We start from the raw sequence: 21,646 nt of genomic DNA on the forward strand, positions 1-21,646 counted from the left end.
CATAGAAAAATCTTAAATAAATAAATACATACAGGAAAAACAATCATCGGAGAGAGAGAAAAGAGGTGGGGAAAAGGAACAGGGACCTAGCTCTTTGATTCACCTCACCCCTGCAAGTTTTGTCCTTCTCTGTTAAGTCTCTTTGCTGACTCTGCATGTCAAAGACCAACCCCCTTGCACTGGAACGTTTCCGTGTTGCAGGACAGTCTGTGCTGAAAGTTGCTGATAAAACGGAAAAATAGGGCTACATTTCTTCTGGGTAAAGAAGTGACTTTGTATAGTTGCATAGGAGGTGATCCTATAAATCTGATTCATGCAAGCGGTCCCATTAAGTTTGAAGGAACTACTTGTGTGAGCAAGAGGTACAGGATTGGACGCCCATATACCATTCTACTATATACAATACTTTTCTGGGTACTATAGATACATGTTTTCTCCTAGGCTTTTGGGGATGGGGAGCACTCAGAGTTAGAACGGTTTGATGGACATGTAATTAAGGCACTGGCCTGGGACTCAGGAGATTGAGGTTCGATTCCCAGCTCTTCAACAGACACCCTGGGAGAGTTATTTAATTGGTCTCCTAGTTCCCCCATCTGTAAAATGGGGCTACGTTTGGCTTGTTTAGTGAGGTTGAGAATTCATCGAGTTTAAGGCCAGAAGGGACCACCAGATCATCTAGTCTGACCTCCCGTATGTCACAGGGCATGTTTACACTGCAATCAGAGGTGTGGCTGCAGCATGTGTAGACGTACCTGAGCGAGCTTTGATCTAGCTCGCTGGAGTAACAATTGCAGCACGGGCCAGTCGTCCGAGCAAAGAGCCAGGATTCCAGATGGGTTTGCACAGCCCATGCTGCCGCGGCTTCATTGCTGTTACTCAAGTTAGCTAGACCTAAGCTACTCGGGGTCGTTTCCCCATGCTGGGGTCACACCTCTGTATGGCATATGGGATTAAGAGCTATCCCGTTACACCATATGAAATGCAGTCACATCAGGCTCTTATCCTCCTGCAATAAGCAGAGATGACTTTCTGGAGAGAAGACTCATCAAGATTTATTGATCCGAGAGAGAAATTTTGGCCAAGGTAAATTGAGCCTGGGGACGCAGTGTGCTCAGTGTTTAAAATAAAAGGAAAGAATTTCACTGGGAATGAACAGCCACTGCTAAAAGTTTCCAGGTTCAGTGAGTGTAGTATGACAGAGTAGGACATTCTCCCCTACTATGCTGCATTTTATGCATGAAGATAATGCTTCCTTATACCCACAGTCAAATACACATCAGCAACACTCTGTGTCCTTTCACCCGGCTCCTTGGCAATTTGTTCAGTAAGGGCACATTTCAAGCTTTTCACATTCCGGCCATTTCTCATACGTGTAATTAATTTTCCTTTTCCTTCACCAAACCAAAAGTCTGGAGGAGTTTCAATTATTCATTTGGTTTTACAGCGTGACTTTTGTTTGCTGGTAGATTTCTTTAGATTTGACGCTAGCCATAGGAGAGCAAGGGCTAGGGACTATAAAGGCAGGCCTGGGAGATACTTCTCTGGATTTTGAGGTCACTAAAGCCTGGGATCTCAATCATCCCCACATGCAGGAAATCCAAACCCAGATCTGGTTCCAGACTGTACAAATAGCTCCTATAGGGTTGCCAATTTTCACACGGTAAATAAGCACCCCGACTTCCACAATAAGCCGAAAATCAGGCTAACCCCATTTCAAAACAAGGCCAAAACAAGCCAATTCCTAAGAACCCCAACACTCTGTGTGACTAGATCCCCCAGCGTGCCATCTGGGACTGTGGTGGGCCCACTGTGCACAACTGACTCTCTCTCTCTCCCCCCCACCCTTGCCCCTGCTTGCCCCCCCTTGCTGGGAGCTGACCAAAAAAAAAAGAAGCAACAAGCTACAACATGCAACAAGCTACAAGCCAAACAAGCAACAAGCCAAAAACTAGCCAACAAGCAACTCGCAAGCCAATTAAGCCAAAAACAAGCCCAATTTCTGCTTTTTTCTCGCAGGTTTGGCATATCTGGTTACAACAGACTGAACCAAGACTCCAGATCTGAGTTTTAAGGTGTTTGAAACTAGGATCCAGACCCATATTTTGCAGCTGGAGCCAAGCTCTAGTAGTGAATGGCATCAGGATATTTATCCTTGTGAGTTTCTAGGAGATATTTTTCATTCTTTAACTCTTAACAACCAGAGTAAGTAACAGCTGCAACAGCTGTCCAAGGGAATGGGTAAATCCATCCTCACTAGAAGTCGTTAAATGAAGACTGGGTCTCTTTCTAAATGATGTGCTCTATCTAGTTCAACCACAAGTTATTGGGCTCAATAGTCTCACTTAAATAGCAGGGAAGAATAATTTTCCTCCAGTGCAGGAAGTTACTGAGACATATCCCCTGGTGTGCATGATGTAGGAGGTCAGATGAGTTGATCATAGTGGTTCCTTCTGGCCTTTAAATCTATGAAAACAGCCATGGCCATACAGATCAATTTGGCTCATTTCTCACACAACTGGATATAAAGATACATCACTGCTGACCTCTCCCACATGCAAGCCTTATCAAACTTCAATTGCTTCCCATGCCTATGTCTTTTTAAAGTTAGTAGGAAACAGATAAGGAAAGGAGACAGAGAAGGCAAGAAAAGAACGCCTCCACGTTTGAACACAGTTGTAGCCACTGTTATTTCAAAAGTGGTGTGGCTAGGGTCTCAGAGAACAAACTTGTGCTAGTAAGGGTGGATTTGATGTTTGTGCAGATCTCTAAATATTTATGAATCTACGAAGCCAACAAAAGGTCTGTCCTCAACCATTTTGTTCCATACCCTTGGCCAAATCCAAAGACACTCTGAATGACATTTCTGAAACACGACTTTTAAGAGTCAAAATGTCAGCTACCACTGAAATAGCGACGTGGGAAAAGTTGCAATTCCGCTCCCCAATTCAACCAGCTGGACTCCTGAGCCCTTGGAACAAGCGCTGGTAGAAAAGTTTGTCATGGAATGGTTTTCCAGCAAAAAGTCAGTTTTGTCAAATCAAAACATTTTACGGGAATGTATAGATGCTGATTTTTCTCATTTCATTTCAATAAGAAAATTTCCTTTTGGCTATTATATTAAAATCTTAACTATAATACATACTATATAACGGTAACAAATACAATTTATATGGTATGAAATAATTTGACATATGTAGATATATAACAAATATGTATATATTATATTAAAAGTTCAAAAAGTCAAAAGAAAAATTTGTTTTTCATAGATATTTAGGTCAGAAGGGACCGTTATGATCATCTAGTCTGACCTCCTGCACAACGCAGGCCACAGAATTTCTACCCACCACTCCTACAAAAAACCTCACACCTATATCTGTGCTATTGAAGTCCTCAAATTGTAGTTTAAAGACTTCAAGGAGCAGAGAATCCTCCAGCAAGTGACCCGTGCCCCATGCTACAGAGGAAGGCGAAAAACCTCCAGGGCCTCTTCCAATCTGCCCTGGAGGAAAATTCCTTCCCGACCCCAAATATGGCCATCAGCTAAACCCTGAGCATATGGGCAAGAGTATGTATGTAGCCAGATACTACAGAAAATTATTTCCTGGGTAACTCGGATCCCATCACAATGTTTCTACCTTATCAAAATACAATTATTTGACCAAATCTTTTTTTTCTTTTTTTTTTTTTAAATGAATTTTCATTCTGTGGGAAGTTTCAGCTTTTTGTTCTGGTTCAGAAGGAATTTAAAACATTTTTTTATTATTATTTCCTGCAGAATGAAAATTCCAGTTTCTGACCAGCTCTTCCTGCAACTCAGTGACTTCCAACAACCCCATACTAATGATTTCAATGGGAATTGTGGGTCTCAGGATCTGGCCCATAACATTACTGAAGTTCAAAAGACTTAGCTGAATTTCTCTTTCCTGTTCATCTAATTTCACATCCCTTGGGAGTTCTCTGATGGCAGTCAAAGCTGACGGTCTGATACGTTCTCATTACCTTGCCCGAGCCTTGCGCCTGTTATAGCCTCCTGGGCGCTCCCGAAACCCAGCTCTCGGCAGACCACACTGGCTGAAATCAGGTTCCATTGATCGTCGCAAACAGTTCCCCATCCCCCATTCTTCAGCACTTCCACTCTGCCTTCTCCAATCTTGGCCCCGCCTTTCAGCCTGACCAACGGCTGCTGTAATACAAAAACCCAGGTGCAACGTCACTCTTTATGAACGAAACTGCCACAAGTAGCAATTATTTAGAATTCAAACTTTTGGCCTTGTTATAGCCATGCTGTTTACCAACTTGCTTATAAACTTGACTGCATGGGCCCAGACTTCCAGAAATGACCAACATGAGAACCTTAACGGGACCTGATTTTCATACAACATACACAAAAGCTGAGACACATGGAATCACTGGTCACTTCTGAAAATACAGAGCACTAGCCGAATGACCCCCTAATAACAGAACCGCTGCAACAGGGCTTCTCTCTGGTGTCCCACTACAGTTCCTCTAAAAAACGGTACCATTCCAGATGGACAGTCTATAGCAGGCAGCTGTCCAGGACGGCCAGGCTTAAGGAGACCCTGTGCGGTTACACTTACTCCAAGAGGGAGATGGTGGGAGAGAAAGGGAGGAGAGAAGTCCCCTTAAATGTATATTTTCATGCCTCAGGAAAGGGCTGGTCCCAAGAAATGGCTACGGTTCACGATGCACACATGTGGGTCTCCCCTTCCATAGTCCTAGTTCATGCAAAGGGATGGGGAACACAGTAGAGTAGAAGATGTGCTAGAATCTTATTCTCTGCTGTTCTGGTGCATGGGTTTGGGAGCAAAGAGGGCATAGGCACAAACCACCCTAGGCACAAACAGTTGGGAGACAGGATGCTGTTATAACATACAGGAACAGGCCTGGTGGCTCACAGATCAACCCTCACACCACGTCCCCAAGAGGGTGGAGTCGGAGGGTTGGGACCAGCGTCTATTCCCCCAGCCGGCTAGCCTGCTAGTCACCCACAGCAGCGTGTGCATGAGCACGTTGCAGTTGCCCAGAAGTAGGGTTGGCAATTTTGGTTTGGATGTATTCCTGGAAGTTTCATCGCATGACATCATCTTTAACTTAAGATTCAGCTTTGTCCTGGCGGCCCCAGGACAGCCCTGGCGGCCCCAGGACAGCCCTGGCGGCATGGCTGCCTTCCCCAGAAGGACGGCAAAGAATGTCAGTCAGACAGTGCATGGGCCTGCCTGTGGAATCCTGGCCTGGCAGCCAGGATTCCTGTGGCAGTGGGTGCATCGGGAGCGGCCCCTCCTGTGCCAATCAAGGCAGGATTTGGCCTGCATGCTGCAGACAGACACAAGGAGAGTCAGAATGAAATGAAAAACACATTCCTCAGATATACTCAGTACTAAGAGACAATAAACTGGTGCTGCTTCACTGAAGTCAATGAAGCTTCAGCAATTTACACCAGCGGAGGATTTGGTCCAGTGAGCCGATTTGGATAAGAACCTGGGGCCCCAAATCCCAGCGTGAACATCAGCTTTCATAAGAGCTGTAAAAAATATGTTAAACAAACCAAATACCATTGCATCATCCAAGTACACTGTGTCCATGCTTTCCCATAAGGCGGAGGAAATTGTCCCTTCCAGAAAGCTACAGATTAAGTAACTATTAACAGTGGAATAAATGCAGCCTTTTCACAAGTTGCATGGTAACATGCTGTCCCAGAACACTGATCCCAGCTGATTATACCTTAGAACTGGGCTGGGTCTATCCTTCAATCCTTATAAGCCCTGATCTTGCCCACAATGAGGCTGATAGGAGTTTTGCCCAAGGATCTCGACCGAAAAGAATGGTTTTTTCTTTTAAATCACACACAAGAAAGCTGAAGGTGCCTTTTGAGATAGTTGTAATTACATGTTTACTTGCCGTATGTTATTCAGTCACTAGAGGTCTCTGCTGTTTCAGACAGGGTGGGATCCCTGGAAATCAGGTGAGACAGAGCTGGAGCTCAAGCTAAGTAGAAGCCTGTTTGTCTGAAGATGTAATGGTTTCTTTAATAAATGTCACTTGTGTAAAACAGACTACGATTAATGCAAGAATCTCATGGTCAGAAAAAGGTTATAAAACTCTTCCTACAGTACTTCACAGGGATGTTGCGAGGCTCAATTGATTCAGTCTCCAAAGTACTTTGAGATTCCCCAGTTGAAGAGCTGTATTTTAAAGTATATGATAATATAGAAACCCACAGTAGCGCACCTGCCTCACACTTACGGAAGGAGAAAAATATCACAATTCCCCAAGAATACATTTGCTTCAAGTCCCTGCAATCTTATGAAAACAGACCATCGGTTCCATGCAGTAGCCCAGGAGGTATTCTACCACTGTCTGGTGAGCATCTCAGTAACCAGTTATGTTGCTGAGGTTTAAGGGCACAGAAATATTTAACTCAACAGAAGGTAACACCCAGTATAATTATAGCATGCAGTGCAAAAGACATGTCTGCAATCCTGACCGGGGGGGGGGGGGGGCGGAAGGGGGAATAAAAGCCAGTTAAAGCTGCGCAAGACAGCACAACGTCAGTCAAATACCTTTGGCTTTGAATCTGTAACTGCATGTCAGCATACAGACATCACACCATAGCCATGATTACATAGAACTTCTATTACTGAAGAATTACCATATACAGTTAAATGCCAAGGAAAGGGAAGAATGGTCTTGTGGTTAAGGCACTAGACTGGGAGTCAGGAGATCTGGGTATTATTCCTGGCTCTGCCACAGACTCCCTGTGTGACCTTGGGTAAGCCAGTTCAGCTCTGTGCCTCGGTTTCCCCATCTGCAAAATGAGAATTATTAATAATTCTTCCCTACTCACAGGGGAGTTCTGAAAAGAACTGTTAATGTTTGAGGTGCACAGATATTGTGGTGATGGCACCCTGCCAGAACCATTTTCACAGTTCTGATGACACTTTTCACTGAAGTTTAAACGAAAACCAAGTTGGGTGTTTGTGACGCTGAACATATTAAAGATTGTGAGGCGCTCAGATACTAGGGTAATAGAGGGCACAGAAAGTACCTTGGTTAGTTTTTTGACCTGCTGTAGAACCAGTGGTAATATTTTGGTTTTTTAAAATTCCACCAAACATTTTTCATCAAAATTTCAAATTTTGATTAGAAAAAGGGATGACACTTTCATGAAAATGACAGCTCATTTTTCAATCCATCCTATGAGCTCGCAATGCAGGAGGCAGAATCAGTCAGGAGACTGGGAATGGGATAATGAGTCTTTTACGGCTGGCTTGCTGGTTCAGATCCAGACCAGGATAGATTTAAAATTTTATTTTTAAACTCAGCACTGGGAGGATTAAAACCTTTTCCAGCTCTGCCCATTACCTTCCAAGGAGGGAGAGAAGCGGCTGGCGTTGCAGGTGGAGAATGAGTTACTGCTTTGGAGAGCCAGCCATAAATAAGTGAACAGTGACCTGAGCGAGGCCTGAGACCAAAGAACCTCCAGGGTTTAAAACTGGAGATGTACACAGTCCTCCAGGCCAGGCCCAGTTCAAGGACATCCAGAGCCTACAAGAATGCTTAAAGAATTAATTGGCGATTTGAACAGCTCAGAAGAAGAGTCATGGTTTACACAGCCTTTCACCTCTGAGGCCCAGATCCTGTAAACACTTGACCACACACGTGAATAACTCCAGGCATGTGAAGAGTCAATGGCCCAACTGAGATCAAGGCCTTAGTGTTGCAGGCCTCGAACAGACACATAGTACAAGACATTCCCTTCTTTAAAGACCTTATGAGCTAAACAAGCAAGATGGAAGAAGCATGGGAGCGGAACAGAAGCACAGAGAGGGGAAGTAACCTGCCAAAGGTTACAGTAAGTCAGCGGCGGAGATGGGAATTGAATCCATGTCTCCTGACACCCATTTTAGTGATCTATTGACTAGGCCAAGCTGACACATTTCCCCAGCACTAAATCCCCTTAAAATTCAAACAAGCACTTGTGCTAGGATCTTCTGTCACTCAACGGTATTTGTCAGTAGAAGATACCAAATAGCCAAGATGTTGGATTATGTACAAGATCTATAGTGAGACACTAACCAGAAGAGTCTAAATAACTGCGAACCAGCAAGCCCAGCAGCAACCAGGCAACTGTTCAACTGGCTTCAACAGAACAACTCAAAACAAAGCTGTGACATATGTATTTTCTTCCTACTTGCTTGTTGCCCTGCCAACTTCGGCGCGAAACGAACCCCACAACATCCTGAGCCAACCATCATCCCGAGTTAGAACAGCAGCGAGGTTGGAAGATGGACGCCCAACCCAATCTATGTGCTGGGACGCTCACGGTAAAGAGAGCTCTGCTGGTGGAGGGGAAGGGAATTAAGAACCGCAAGGCAGGTAGTTTAGTTTTTAAGGCACTGGGAGTGGGACTCAGCGGGTTTGGGTTCCATTTCTACATCTGCCACTGATGCCATCGGGGAAATGGCTTAGACACGCCTGCACTGCAATCCCAGGGTTTGAGCGCAGCTTGTGGAGGCATAATGAGCTAGCGGTTCAAATATTTACCCAGGATTCTAGGTGGGCTCATACAGCCTGCGTTGGAACCTGTGCTCTCACAGTTCATCGTTCTGATCTAGCTAGATTAAAGCTAGCGTGGATATAGCTACACAAGCTGCGATCACACAGAGTTATTGCAATGTAGACATACGCTTATTAGTCTCACTGCGCCTCAGTTCCCAGTCTTCTCCCACCCTTTGTCTGTCTGGTCTATTTTGATCTTGCAACTAGCTCCATGAGGAGCCAGGCTGAAATCAATAGAGGAGTACCTATGCAGAACAATTTACAGACTGGAGCTTTCAATTGTCAGCTCCCCGAAGCAGGAGTTCTCTCTTATTATGTGTATGTACAGCACCTAGCACAATGCAGTCCTGATGTGGGGAGGGGGTCTCAAAACACTATTATAACTCAAATGATAACCAATAAATAAATTATTATTAGAAATGTTAAACCACAGGAAATAAATTACATCTCCCGCAAAAAACTAATTTTTTTTTCCTGGTCAAAATCGCATAGGAATTCAAACACATTCTTACAGTGCTATAGTTGGTTGAAGAACAAGGACAAAGTTGTCAAAACTCTTCCCCCCACTTTTTATTGTTTTAATTTTTGGCTGAAATTTGAAACGGATGAAATTTTTCATGGAGATTTCAAAACTCAAACGAATTTCATCCAGCTCTAACACCACCACAAATTATTCTGAATGAATGCAGAATAATCGACAGTCACACACAAACATTTTTGTCCTAACACAGTGCAACCCTGATCCTGCAAAGATGTACTCATATGCTTCAGCTTTACCCACTGTGAACAGCTCCACTAAGTGGATGGACCACTCAGTAGATAAAGCTATGCCCAAGGGTGAGTCTTTACAGGATTGGGGCCTGTCTTGTGTAAGGATAAAAATGTTTCCAATGGTAAACTACACTGCATTCATTCAGAATAATGTGTGTTATTGGAGCTGGATGAAATTAGTTTGATCTTTGAAATCTCCACATGTCCGATAGTTGATCGTATTTATGCAATTGAACACAAACCCGTAAAATCAACGCTCTTTCCAGTGGGATGGCTGGAGCGGTCTCCTTACCTCCTGCCTGAAGGCTTTTCGGAAGCCACTGTTGCTGCTGGGAGCAAAGGCACGCCCAGGGATGCAGCTCACCACGGCAGGCATCCCGTTTTCACAGGTGATATTCTTCTCGGCATCCACGCTGAGATGGTTGCCCAGTTTGCAGCTGGAGATGTGAGCTTCGTTGCCAGTGCAGTCCATGGAGTAAGCCCAGTAATTTTGCTTCCTCTTGCTGGCAAACATCCTGAAAGAAAAAGGAAATCAGACAGCTAGTGAAATCATTCAAAACCACTCAAAGGAAATCATTCTCTGCACAGCCAGCCTGTGGAACTCCCTGTCACAAGAAGTTGTTGAGACAAGTATTACAACTGGAACTTTAAAAGAACCCTGGATTAATTGAAGACTACTGCTAAATCTCAAGCAAAATGGATTAGTACAGAAATTTTCCTATCTTTCCCATGTTGCATCTGCTTCCCGAAGCCAGACAGGGAAGCTGAGAGCAGGGTGATACAGGCTTTATTTACACTCAGAAGTTGCACTGGTTTAGCTACATTTAAAAAGAATTCGTTTACTGAAGTTAAGATTGACTAACTACAGATCCACTTGCTTGTGTAATGACCCTTTGCTTAGTTTGTCACCAAGGACTGATCTCAGGTCTGAAGTTCAGACCTCTGCCACTTGAGTGAAAGGACTAAGTCCATGAGCTGGGAACAGCAGCAGGAGACTATCCTCTCTCTGGATCAGTCACCCAAAGGGACGCAGACACACTTGTGCAATTCTACTTGCATCACACACTACACATGCATAAATCGACACTTTGCACAAAATGCAGGGATTTTTTTTTTTTTTTTGGCATATGCAAACTGGTGCAGTGCAAACAAAGCTGGTGCATTGTTGCAGGCCCTGTGAAAATGTGGCCCTTGACATAGCTATTATCCCGGTAAATTAGCTGGGTGGAAGATGGCAAACTGGAGATAAAGCAAGGGCTCTCCAACGCTTCTCGGAGCTGCAGCGTTAACAGCCTCGAGCCTAAGGAGAACTTCCGAGAGTGAAAGCGACTCTCCTTATGACACGTTTACAGAAAAGGAGATTGGCAGGAGATTCCACATCTTGCTCCCAAATTGGATCGCTCATCAGGAATGACTCCAGCGACTGGGGAGTGGAGAAGAGATAAGCCCATGGGGGAAAAAAAACAAAACAAAAAAAGACAAAAAACTGTTCAACTTCCTCCTGACCAAAAACACAAGGCTGTCTTATGGCTGCAACTGAGCTAAAATGGTTGGTTGGTTGGTTGGAATGAATGACATCTACCACCACCAGAGGGGAGATTCTGCAAATTAAGTTAATCAAAATCCAAAGGAGCCAAAACACAACTGTAATCTTGAAGTGTCTTTACAAGAGCCCACATGTGGCACTATTCCAGAGTGAGTAGCAAAGGAGTGACAGTGATCTGAAAGGTAGCTAGGAGAGTGCAATTAAGGTGGATAAAGCGCTAAGAAACGAAGCTAAGATTTTGATTAATTGTAGCATTGATAAAAGAAAGCCAAAATGGGGTGAGGGCTTCTGAACAGTTCAGGGAGCTGGTAGAGAGAGTCTTTTCTGCTCGCTAGGTTGTTGGTGTTAATCCAGCCTAGATCGGAAGCGACTGAAAGCTGTTCCCATCTGATGACCACTCAGAGGAGCCACGTGAAATAGGATCTCAGTCCATTTCCCAGTGGGCAGCTGTCCAAAAGGACAATCCACCATTCAGCAGTTGGTTCAAATTGCTCATCCTTGTTGTCAGTCTCAGCAGAGGTGTCTAGGCTGCAATGGCTCCTTGATACGGAGCGGTCACGTTCTTAGAGCCAGATCCTTCCGGATCATCACGGAGCCGTGCAGGGGAAACATGTCAGTCTTGTACATAAAGGCCTCCAAGGCGGTCAAACCAAAAATAAAATCTTTCCCCACCACTAAATTTAGCCCCAAAACTGATAGACAATTAATTTAAAAGTCAAACTGATAGAAACCCAGGACAAAATCAGTCAAGCCTTGTTTGGTTTTCGGAGGCAGGGGTGATAGCAAAACTTCGAAATTTCATTGAAATTACAAAAATTAAAATAAAAAACCTTTCAAACAGCTCTATTCCACCATCCATCTCCACCCCCAACTAAGTCTCCCTGGCACAAGTTTAAAAGGGAGTCACCAGCTAGAGCACAAAAGTAACAAAATCAACATCCTGTTTAGAAACAAACACGCACAGCAGGCCGATCAGGGGAGATAAGGAAACACAGCTGATAGGTTTGGGCCAGCCTTTCCATAACAGGAACATCCAGTTCCACTTTAGACTGAAGCTTGGGATTGAAAGGCAGCGAGAGTTGGGTGCCTAACTCCCTTAGGCATCTAAAAATCCCAGCAGAAGTGACACCAAAGTTAATAACTGATCACTTTGGAATGCAAACAAGGGGCCAGATTCTGTAGTCAGTCATACCACGGTAAAAATCGAGAATAAAACTGACTTCAGTGAACATTGACTTCATTGACGTTACTCCGGACAGTATAATGTCGATCAGAATCTGGCCCTACATTGAGACATTTGTACTCATGAGGGCCGGCTGTTCTGGCCTCAGTTTTTTTTGTTGGTGTATTAGAAAAATGCAAGCATTATAAGCATGTGCACGGGAAACCCTTGACCTGCCACACACGTGCAAAGAGTTACATTAATTTTGCAAGCAGGCAAAGGACGTGGGTCTGCCTTATAATAGCATATGAAGGGATGTCTTATAGCAAATAATGATCTCATTCCCAAGGAATTTCTTGAGGTATTTACATTAATAGCTCTTGGTAAACTGGTTATTAATACCCAGGAAATGCCCTGGGCTTCTTGTCAGCTCACCTCCCTTGACAGATTCTGGATTTTCAAAGGTTGTAGAGTAAAGTTTACTTTACAGTTCCCTAGGCTACCCAATAGGCTATTGAAGACTATCTGGCACTGATGATACAGAAAGGACCCTATCCAAACTTCACTGGCATAAATCAGGAGTAACTCTACCAAAGCCAAAGGGATATGAATAAAGATTCAGGTCCTGAGAGTTTAAGAGACATAATCAACTGAGTGTGTTTTAATGGGTCATTAAAAACTGATCTTCACCATCCACTGAACTGTCTCTCTATCAGCTGTAATGGAAACAACACAAGTATGAGGGAAGTCTCAAGATTCAGCTGAGAGCAATCCTGCTTTGTTAGGAATGGTGTGAGAGGGGGCAAGGGTCCACATAAACGGCTTTCATTGCAGAAGAGCATAAACCATTGGCTACAGCCAGCTAAAGTCACTGGGGAAAATTCCTCCATGGTAATAATGAACAGAACCGATTATTTTGGCCACCTGCTGTAGGTAAGCATGGAGCATCCTCGGGAATTTATGGGGAGCTAATCCTGTCCTCAGATGGATTAACAGGAAAAATCAATCAAATACTCTCCCCTCGGATTCAGTGGGCCTGAGACACCGGTTTCTGGCTCTGCTGAAAGACAGAATCTCCTCCCCTGACTAACTTTCCCCGGGGCAGGCATCTGCACAAGTTAGCAAGTATCCTTTCTCCAGCCTTGCGCAGCAGGGTAGAGGAGCTGCCAGATCTGTTGCCTTCTGCCTACTGGGGATCTTTCTTTCCCAGCAAAAACCAGCAGAGGTTTATTCTCCAGAGAGGGGCGCAATGCATTACCCCATAAATTCAAACACAGGTTTATGATCTTATGATTTTAAGGTTGAGGGCAGCTCTCAACCACAGATGAGAAAGGAATGGTTTGATGTGAATACAGGTCAGAAAGGCAGGAACTCCCGAGTTCTATTCCCAGCTCTTATACTCTCTTGACCATCTTGGACTGAGCTCCTGCTCAGTCCAGTGAGAGTTGCAGAGGTTCAGGATATCCGAACATAAACCTATCTTCCCTCAATTTGCCCACCTGTAAAATGGAACTAATACTGTTCCCCTTCCACCACCAGAACAGGGGTTTGGGAGATGAATTTATGAAAGCTCTTAAATAAATAGCTTTGAAGGAGCAACAGAAGCATAGAAAATGTACTGAGGTTTGTTTAACAGAAATTGTGCCATCAAATGGAGAAGCTAAGTTATATTGAGGAATAAAATTTTGGCAGCAAGAGATGATGAGCTAAGTTGTTTTCTTTCAAGCAGGATCTATCCGCAAACTATTTCACCTCCCACCATGGTGCAGAAGCAAAGCCGAATATCTGCTAGCTCAGCCCGCCAAGCTGCAGTTAGCAGGAAAGGGGATTACTGTGGGTCTAGAAGGGGGTGTTTGCAATCCCTAACCTGCAGTATTATGAAGCCGGTTTAGAAACCGGATCTGAAATCCGGTTACCCAGCTGCGGGATAACAGTGTGAAGGGTTTCAGTCTCGGGAAAAGGCTAGTTACAAATTATGCCACGCGAAGCCTGAGACATGAGAAAAACTCTACAGGGCTTGATACTCAGTTGAGAAAGAGGCTCATTCAACATAACCAGGGAGGGATGAAATCTTTCCTTCCACAAACCACTATGCAATAGGACTCAAAGGTGGGCAGAATAAGCTACAGCAGGGGTCGGCAACCTTTGAGAAGTGGCGTGCCAAGTCTTCATTAATTTAAGGTTTCGCGTGCCAGTAATAAATTTTACATTTACAGGGGCCCTCCCGACGGAACCCCAGACTAGCAGCAGGCTGAGCGGGGCAGGCAGCCAGGACTCCGGCTGGCAGGGGCCGGCAGACAGAACCCCAGCCCGGCAGCACGGGCGGCAGACAGAACCCCAGCCCGGCAGCGAGCTGAGCCGCTCAGCCTGCTGCCAGTCTGGGGTCCCGGCTGCCAACCCTGCTCATCCCGCTGCCAGCCCGGGGTTCCATCCATCCAGGCCAGCAGCAGACTGAGCGGGGCTAGGGGCCGGGACCCTGGCTGGCAGCAGAATGCCACTGAAGATCAGCTTGCATGCCGCCTTTGGCACGCATGCCACAGGTTGCCGACCCTTGAGCTACAGAAAGGAGGATGAGCCCTGGATTTGCAGGATATCACAGATGACCTGGATTTCTGAGCAGGACTTTAGAGTGATCGAAGCAGAAACTACCCCTGAAGACACTAGCCCTGATTTTACAAGGCCCACGGGGCTGGACACTTGGAGTTTTACTTAGTCCTGGCAGGCCACTATTCAATACAGCTTTGCCCTAATAAGGAGTCTTAATGCATTAAATGCAGGGTTCCAGTAACTTTGGGCACACACGCCATGCCATGGGAAGGGAAACAATTCTTTTAGATGTGACAATCCAATAAAACTGTCAGTCTGATAGATCTGTACTTAGGAAAAGTACAAAACACAATTCAAACGTCTCCTCCCTTTGGCACAATCACACCCCAGGCTGTTCCAACACTGTGGAAAATATTCAACACATTTTCCAAATATCTTTATTTGGGTGTCAACAGCTCATATACCAGTTCTCCCTTTTACCTGTAGATAGGCCTGAAACAGATACAAGGGGGAGACTGCAGGGGAACAGGCGCCAGGTTCTCAGCCAGTGACTTACTGTGTGACTTTAGAACAGTCACGCAGAGGCTGGTATTTAGAGTATCCACAACTCAAAGTGTGATACCCAGCACCTCTGAAAATTAGGCTCAATCTCTCTGCCTTATTTTTCTCCCATCTGTAAAATCGGGTTAATGATGCGGTATTATTTATTTTTCTATGCACTAGAAATATGCAAAAATCCCTGATCTGAATATCCTAATCCACACACACACACCCGTATACCCAGTATATATCTATACAGACAGAGCATACTTTATCCCATCCATAACTGTGCACCTGCACACAAGATTCAGCTTACAAGGCTTCAAGGTAAATAACCCCATCCTTAATAGATAACATATGGAAAGATACTACATGTACCTAGAAACACGACCCTCACCTCAGAGAGACCAAAGGCATCTTGGTGGACATGATGCACACAGAATCATAGAATTGTAGGGCTGAACGGGACCTCAAGAGGTCATCTCGGCCAACGGTTCTCAAACTGTGGGTTGGGACCCCAAAGTGGGTTGCGACCCAGTTTTAATGGGGTCTCCAGGGCTGGTGTTAGACTGGCTGGAGTCCGGGGCCAAAGTTGAAGTCAAAGACCGAGCCTCACCTCCCAGGGCCAAACCCTGAGCCCCACCACCCAGGGTCAGGCTTTGGCTTCAGTCCTGGGTGGTGGGGCTCAGGTTACAGGCCCCCTGCCTGGGGTGGTGAGGCTCAGACTTTAGCCCCCGGCCCGGGGCGGGAGGGTTTGGGTTTTGGCAGGGCTCGGGTGGGCTCTGGCTTTGGTCCCCCCTCCTGGGGTCATGTAGTAATTTTTGTTGTCAGAAGGGAATCGCAGTGCAACAAAGTTAGAGAACCCCTGCTCTAAGTCCATCCCCCCATGCTGAGGAAGCATTAAGTATACCTAGCCCATCCCTGACAGGTGCTTGTCTAACCCGTTCTTAAAAACCTCCAATGATGGGGATTCCACACACTCCCTAGGTAACCCTGTTCCAGTGCTTAACTATCCTTTAGTTAGGAAAAGCTTTCCAATATCTAGCCTAAATCTCCCTGGCACAAGGGATGAAGGAAAGTTACCAAGGAAAGTTGGGATGAAGGAATGTTGATGAAGGAAAGTTACCAAGCCATCATTTAGGAAGTACAGTTGCTTCCAACCGTTAAAATGATACCATCCTTCTTGGAAACACCTCTAAGTGCAGAGCAGGAAGGATCTGCTTTGTCTTATTAGAGCGAATTGATTATGTGATTCTGATGTGCAGTGCAGGAGCACAACAACGACTGTGAGAGGAGGTATCTCTTTAGCTCAGGAAGGAAAACGGGCATGGATGGAAACATGTGTTCCTCTACTCCAATAGTCCAGAACAAAACATGAGACCACCTGGTAGCAATTACTACCTCACTGCTCGTATCCCTTAGACGCCGAAAAAAAAATTCTAGTTTGGGCATTTTATTTGTGTTGCTTTGCCGCTTTACAGTATTCCAACCCCAGGACCTTTTCCACCCTTCATCTTCATCTCACTAATGAGAAACATGAAACGCAGCCAGTCAACTCCAACAGGAACCTAGAGAAACAGCCCTCCTGTGAGCTAAAGGAACAAGCAGAAAAACGACAACTATTGCTTCTTATTAATAAAATCCTCCCCCACCAGCTTAGTCCCTGGTCCAGCTCCATAGATCACAGACTTGGGGGGAGAAACTGGATGATTTCTTAGCATACGCTATTTTGCAGCTGCCTTATTGTAAGCTGTAAAGAGCAAAATGTGTTTATGTTACTAGCTGGAGACAAAAACAAATCTGCAGCATGTTAGCTCGCAGGGGACAGTCAGAATTCCTGCTGGTTTTGTTCTGCATGCAGCCAAAAGGACACTGCATGCTTTTCCCCAGGGATCATAGAATCATAGGAGATTAGGGCTGGAAGAGAACTCAGGAGGTCATCTAGTCCAATCCCCTGCTCAAGGCAGGACCAACCCCATCTAAATCATCCCAGCCAGGGCTTTGTCAAGCCAGGCCTTAAAAACCTCTAAGGATGGAGATTCCACCACCTCCCGAGATAACCCATTCCAGTGCTTCACCACCCTCCTAGTGAAATAGTGTTTCCCAATATCCAACCTAAACCTCCCCCACTGCAACTTGAGACCATTGCTCCCTGTTCTGTCATCTGCCACCACTGAGAATAGCCGAGCTCCATCCACTTTGGAACCCCCCTTCAGGTAGTTGAAGGCTGATATCAAATCCCCCCTCGCTCTTCTCTCTGCAGACTAAATAACCCCCATTCTCTTCCCTCATTTTATGCCCTCCGTGGATATTGCAAGAAAGCGCACTATGAAGTAGCAGTAAAGCCCTGTTTACAGTAGGGACACTTGACCAACGTGCCACCATTGCTAACCTCATTTCCGATCCACGGGCAGCAGCCATGTTGGGAGGCCTAGCATAGACAGGCTACCGACATTTCAAGCAGTGTGTCATCTAACCCTGTTCACAGCAGGGCTAATTAACGTGCTGAATACAGGACGGCAGCCAGCAGCCTGGCTACTGAAGGGCTCCCAAAGCTGCTAACTCCAGTTGAGCTGAGCAGCGGGAGAATTATTGGGAAGTTTCTCCTAGCAACTGACTCACAATCCTTAAATTCAGTGAGTTGGCAGCCCAGACACCCAGGAACTATGGAGGGTGAGCCCAGGTGAGAGGCAAATGCCAGAGAAGCTTGGTAAACCCTGGGTAAACATTTTATCCGAGGTATGAAACCCTGAATTCTATGCAGTCGTGTGAATGAGGAATCTTGCGTTATGAAACAAAACAAGGACCCGGCTTACTGCAGTTCCAATCAGTTAAAACTGCCCTCGCTGCATGCACTGGCCATGATCCTACAACTGGATCTATGCAAAAGGACCTCTATGCCTGCTCAGGCTCTCTTTGAGGTTGATGGGCCACCATGAAGATCTAAGTGCAGGACTCAGACCGCAGTCATATACATATGTTACACACACACACACACACACACACAGAGCCCATGCCAGAAGAAACAAAGAAAGAATAGAACTATCTAGTAGTTGGAAATAGAAAGACTTAGTGAACCAAGCCCATCTTTTTATCTGACTTTAAACAGATACTACACTTTATCTCCTCCAAAAGGTTGGGCTCAAACTGGCCTCACGCACCCCTGGTTACAAAAGGAAGTGCCCTACATTTAAGATATTTACACAGAAGTAAAATCTGATCCACAGGAATGAAGCAACCAGCCGAGGTTTGCCCACTTCTAGGTCTCTGCTGTAATTTGAAATTTGCATTTTTGAACAAGGCCTGAGCGTTCGGGAAACACGACCAAGGCTTATAAAAAGATCCCCTCTTACTTGTAGACCTTGACATTGTATTTCCTCTCGCCCGGAAATCCAAACATGCCGCAGACGACTCGGGAATTCTTCGCGGTCCAGTGTTTGTCACAGATCTGCTTCCAGTTCCCTCCATCTTTCACCTCCACGTAACCCTCTGTAACAGGTACACGCCTGCGGTAGGTAGCAAGAATGGCTCGGATCCTTATGTCCTCCACCTGGATGTTCATGTTCTAAGGGTAAAAAGGGTATTTTAGGGATGCATTGTAGCAAGGCAACAGGTTCGAATGGTTAGCTCAGGGAACTGGAAGTCAGGGCACCTGGGTTCTCCACCTGACTTGTTTTCCAGCTGAATAAACTGACCCAGGGAAGACAAAGCGGCTTATGCAAAGTCAGCACAAGGAGTCCAGAAGGTCCTGTTCCCAACTCCCCCACTGACCTTCTGGGCAACCCTGGGAAAGTCATTTAATCTTTCAGTGTCTGTTTCTCCAGCTTACAAAAGCGATGATACTTTACCTACCTATGTACAGGACCTTAATGTGCCCGGACAAAAAACATCATATATATATATATATATATATATATGATGCAAAAAGTATTATGGCCGGATGGACCTTTACAAATAGGACATTTCTGGAGTTTCTAAAAAGATCCTTCACATGAGATTTTTGTTGTTTAAATAATATTTTTATTTTAGTCTACTTCATTTAACATCACCACCCTTGGCCATAGCAGAGCCATATTTTTATTTTCAGTTTTTCCAGCTTGCTTAAAAATGTCCTCTCCACTGAGCACCAGGGGAAACTTTACAAACGTCTGCACAATTGAAGATCCAACTGCAATGGTTCCCCCGCCCACTCTGTGCTTGCCAGCAACAGCTGCGTCGTTCCATACTGTGTTGCAGCATTTTGCATGCGGTAATGGGGAAAAAAGGTAGCTAATGTCTTTGCATTTTAGGTGTGACTTGCTTTGTGCCTTAACTCACATGCGTGGGCCTGAGCTAGGCGGATTTACACCAGCTGAGGATCTGCCCTCAGAAGCATAAAAAGTGAGCTGGGCCTGAAATTCATATAATCACAGCAATGTATTTGTGCATCACTTTCCTCACTATGGACCCCAGGTACCACAAGTACCCAAGGTCCCTGACGGGCTAGTACTCAGGTTGCTAGCCCATGCCCCTATGTCTACACTACTACTGTTACCCATGTTAACTAGATTAACATTAGCACATGTTACAATCACATCTTCAATTGCAGTGTAGACATACCCACAGTGACTTGCCCAGGGTCACACACAGGAGGTCCTGAGGCAGACAGGGAATTGAACCCAGATTTTTCAAGTCCCAAGCTAGCATGCAAGCCCCTGGGCTTTCCTTCCTCCCTCCTTTCATCCACCAAGAGCAGAAATCTTAAAAGTGGGTCTCTCCCATTGTTATTTGCGTGTACTCGCTGTTTGCTCAAACTGGATTTCTCCTTTAGATGAAATGCACTTGGGACAGGAGATGAGTCACAACGGCCACATGGAGTTAACATTTTGAGCCTGCGTGAGGGCAGGAATACTGTACAGCAGAACTCAGAAAATCCACTGTGGCAAGCAATTAAAAAGCTAATGGAAGTTTATATAAAACTTCAAGAAGTCCTTTTTCTTGTCAACAGTATAAAAAGTACATGGTTCCCAATGGTTACATCACAGCTGTGGAATTCTTCCTCTCCCCTCCCCAAGTTTAAACACTTAAACGTGAACAAAGCCCAGCACTTTAAAGGAACACGTGCTGTTTTGATCCACTGCGATCAATTAAAAATACAAGTTGCTAGAGGCAGGAAAGGTCACGTTTGGATTGCCTAGAAATGGAAGCTGCACATCTGCCCTGGATAGGAAGAATCCAGGGAGCCCGCATTTGGTTATGTGGTTGCCATGTGTAACTTGCTAAACTACAGGCCACGGGCCGGATCCTCACCTGCTGCAAACAGATGTTACTTCACCAAAGTCAATTGGCTGAGGCTCTGGCCTAGTGTGTTGAGAGGAGGGGACTCAGCCCAGATCCCTGCATTTGCTGGTGGGCTCTGCTACTGATTCACTCAGTAACCTCGGGCAACTCACTTAGACTGTATTTTTTCAAGCATCCATTCATTTTGATCCACTGGCTTGACAATGCCTAGGCATTGATCTTACAGAGGTGTTGACCTCTTGTTGCTCCCATTAACTTAAACTGCAGTTGTGGGCGCTTAACATTCAACCGTACTGTGTCTCAAAGGGGGCACTCAAAACCAGGGGTCACTTTTAAAAAATTTGGCCTACACCTCTCGTTATTTATGTAGTGTATTACAGTAGCACCAAAGAGCCCAGGTCATGTACCAGGACCCCATTATGCTAGGTGCTATACAACCACAGAACAAAACACAGTCCCTGCTCCAAATTGCTTATCTTCTCTCTGCCTCAGTGTACCCCCCTTTAAAATAGGGCTAACACTATTTAAATAGCCAGAGTACCTGAAATAGGTCCCTTTGAAAATCCCAGCTCATAGGGCACTAGGGCCTTTTTCCTGTGCACCTCAATGCAAGAGCACAGGATCCTTATTGCAAAGTAGAAGGTGATAGCAAGACTATATATTTGTGTGGCTCTTTCAGCACAAATCTGGAAAACTCATTTGCACCATGAGGCCCCCTCCTCCCTGTTAGGATCTGGTAGAGTCTCCTGAAACACTGCACAGCTTCATATCGTCCTGGCAGGGAGTATTAGAACTTTGTTGTGTCTCCAAAGGCTGGATTTGAAATCTAGACTCTCTTTTTGCAGTCCATCTTATAAAAGCCTCCCGACTCTTAACCTTGAAGATGGATACATTGCCAAGGAGCAGGTTTACCTGTAGATACAGGTGATAGAAAGGCATTTCCAGAGAGGAAACCTCATTTCTTACCCACTGAGATTTCACGAGGAGCGGCCAAGATCCTTTGGCCGAGTGTTTCTTGCAGCAAACGCCCGGCCAGAGCTTTGCCAAGGGAGTACTCAGCCCTTAAAGTCAGTCAGTATAGGGTGTATTTATGGAGCACTTCCTGAAATGGTCTCCTGATGTCAAGCCAGTGTTCAGAATCATTTACGTTAGCTACATAATGAAGACAAGAGCCCATTTCAAAATGGGTTGGGGAGGATTTGCCCATATCAGATTTTGAC

At 45.2% G+C, this 21,646-nt stretch overlaps 1 protein-coding gene across 5 annotated transcripts in view; it reads right to left on the reverse strand.

Moving 5' to 3' along the window:
- The window catches only part of LOXL2 (lysyl oxidase like 2), a 98,922-nt gene that overhangs the window by 25,111 nt on the left and 52,165 nt on the right, over positions 1-21,646 (reverse strand). For all 5 annotated transcript variants that reach the window (XM_073324947.2, XM_073324949.2, XM_073324951.2 and 2 more), the window contains 3 exons: positions 18,500-18,711; positions 9,644-9,866; positions 4,000-4,183 (listed from right to left, as the gene is read on the reverse strand). In XM_073324947.2, the coding sequence (XP_073181048.1) occupies positions 4,000-4,183; positions 9,644-9,866; positions 18,500-18,711 (619 nt within the window). The remainder of the gene's footprint in view (positions 1-3,999; positions 4,184-9,643; positions 9,867-18,499; positions 18,712-21,646) is intronic.

The sequence above is a fragment of the Lepidochelys kempii genome, chromosome 26, assembly GCF_965140285.1.
Source record: "Lepidochelys kempii isolate rLepKem1 chromosome 26, rLepKem1.hap1, whole genome shotgun sequence".
Taxonomy (NCBI): Eukaryota; Metazoa; Chordata; order Testudines; family Cheloniidae; genus Lepidochelys; species Lepidochelys kempii.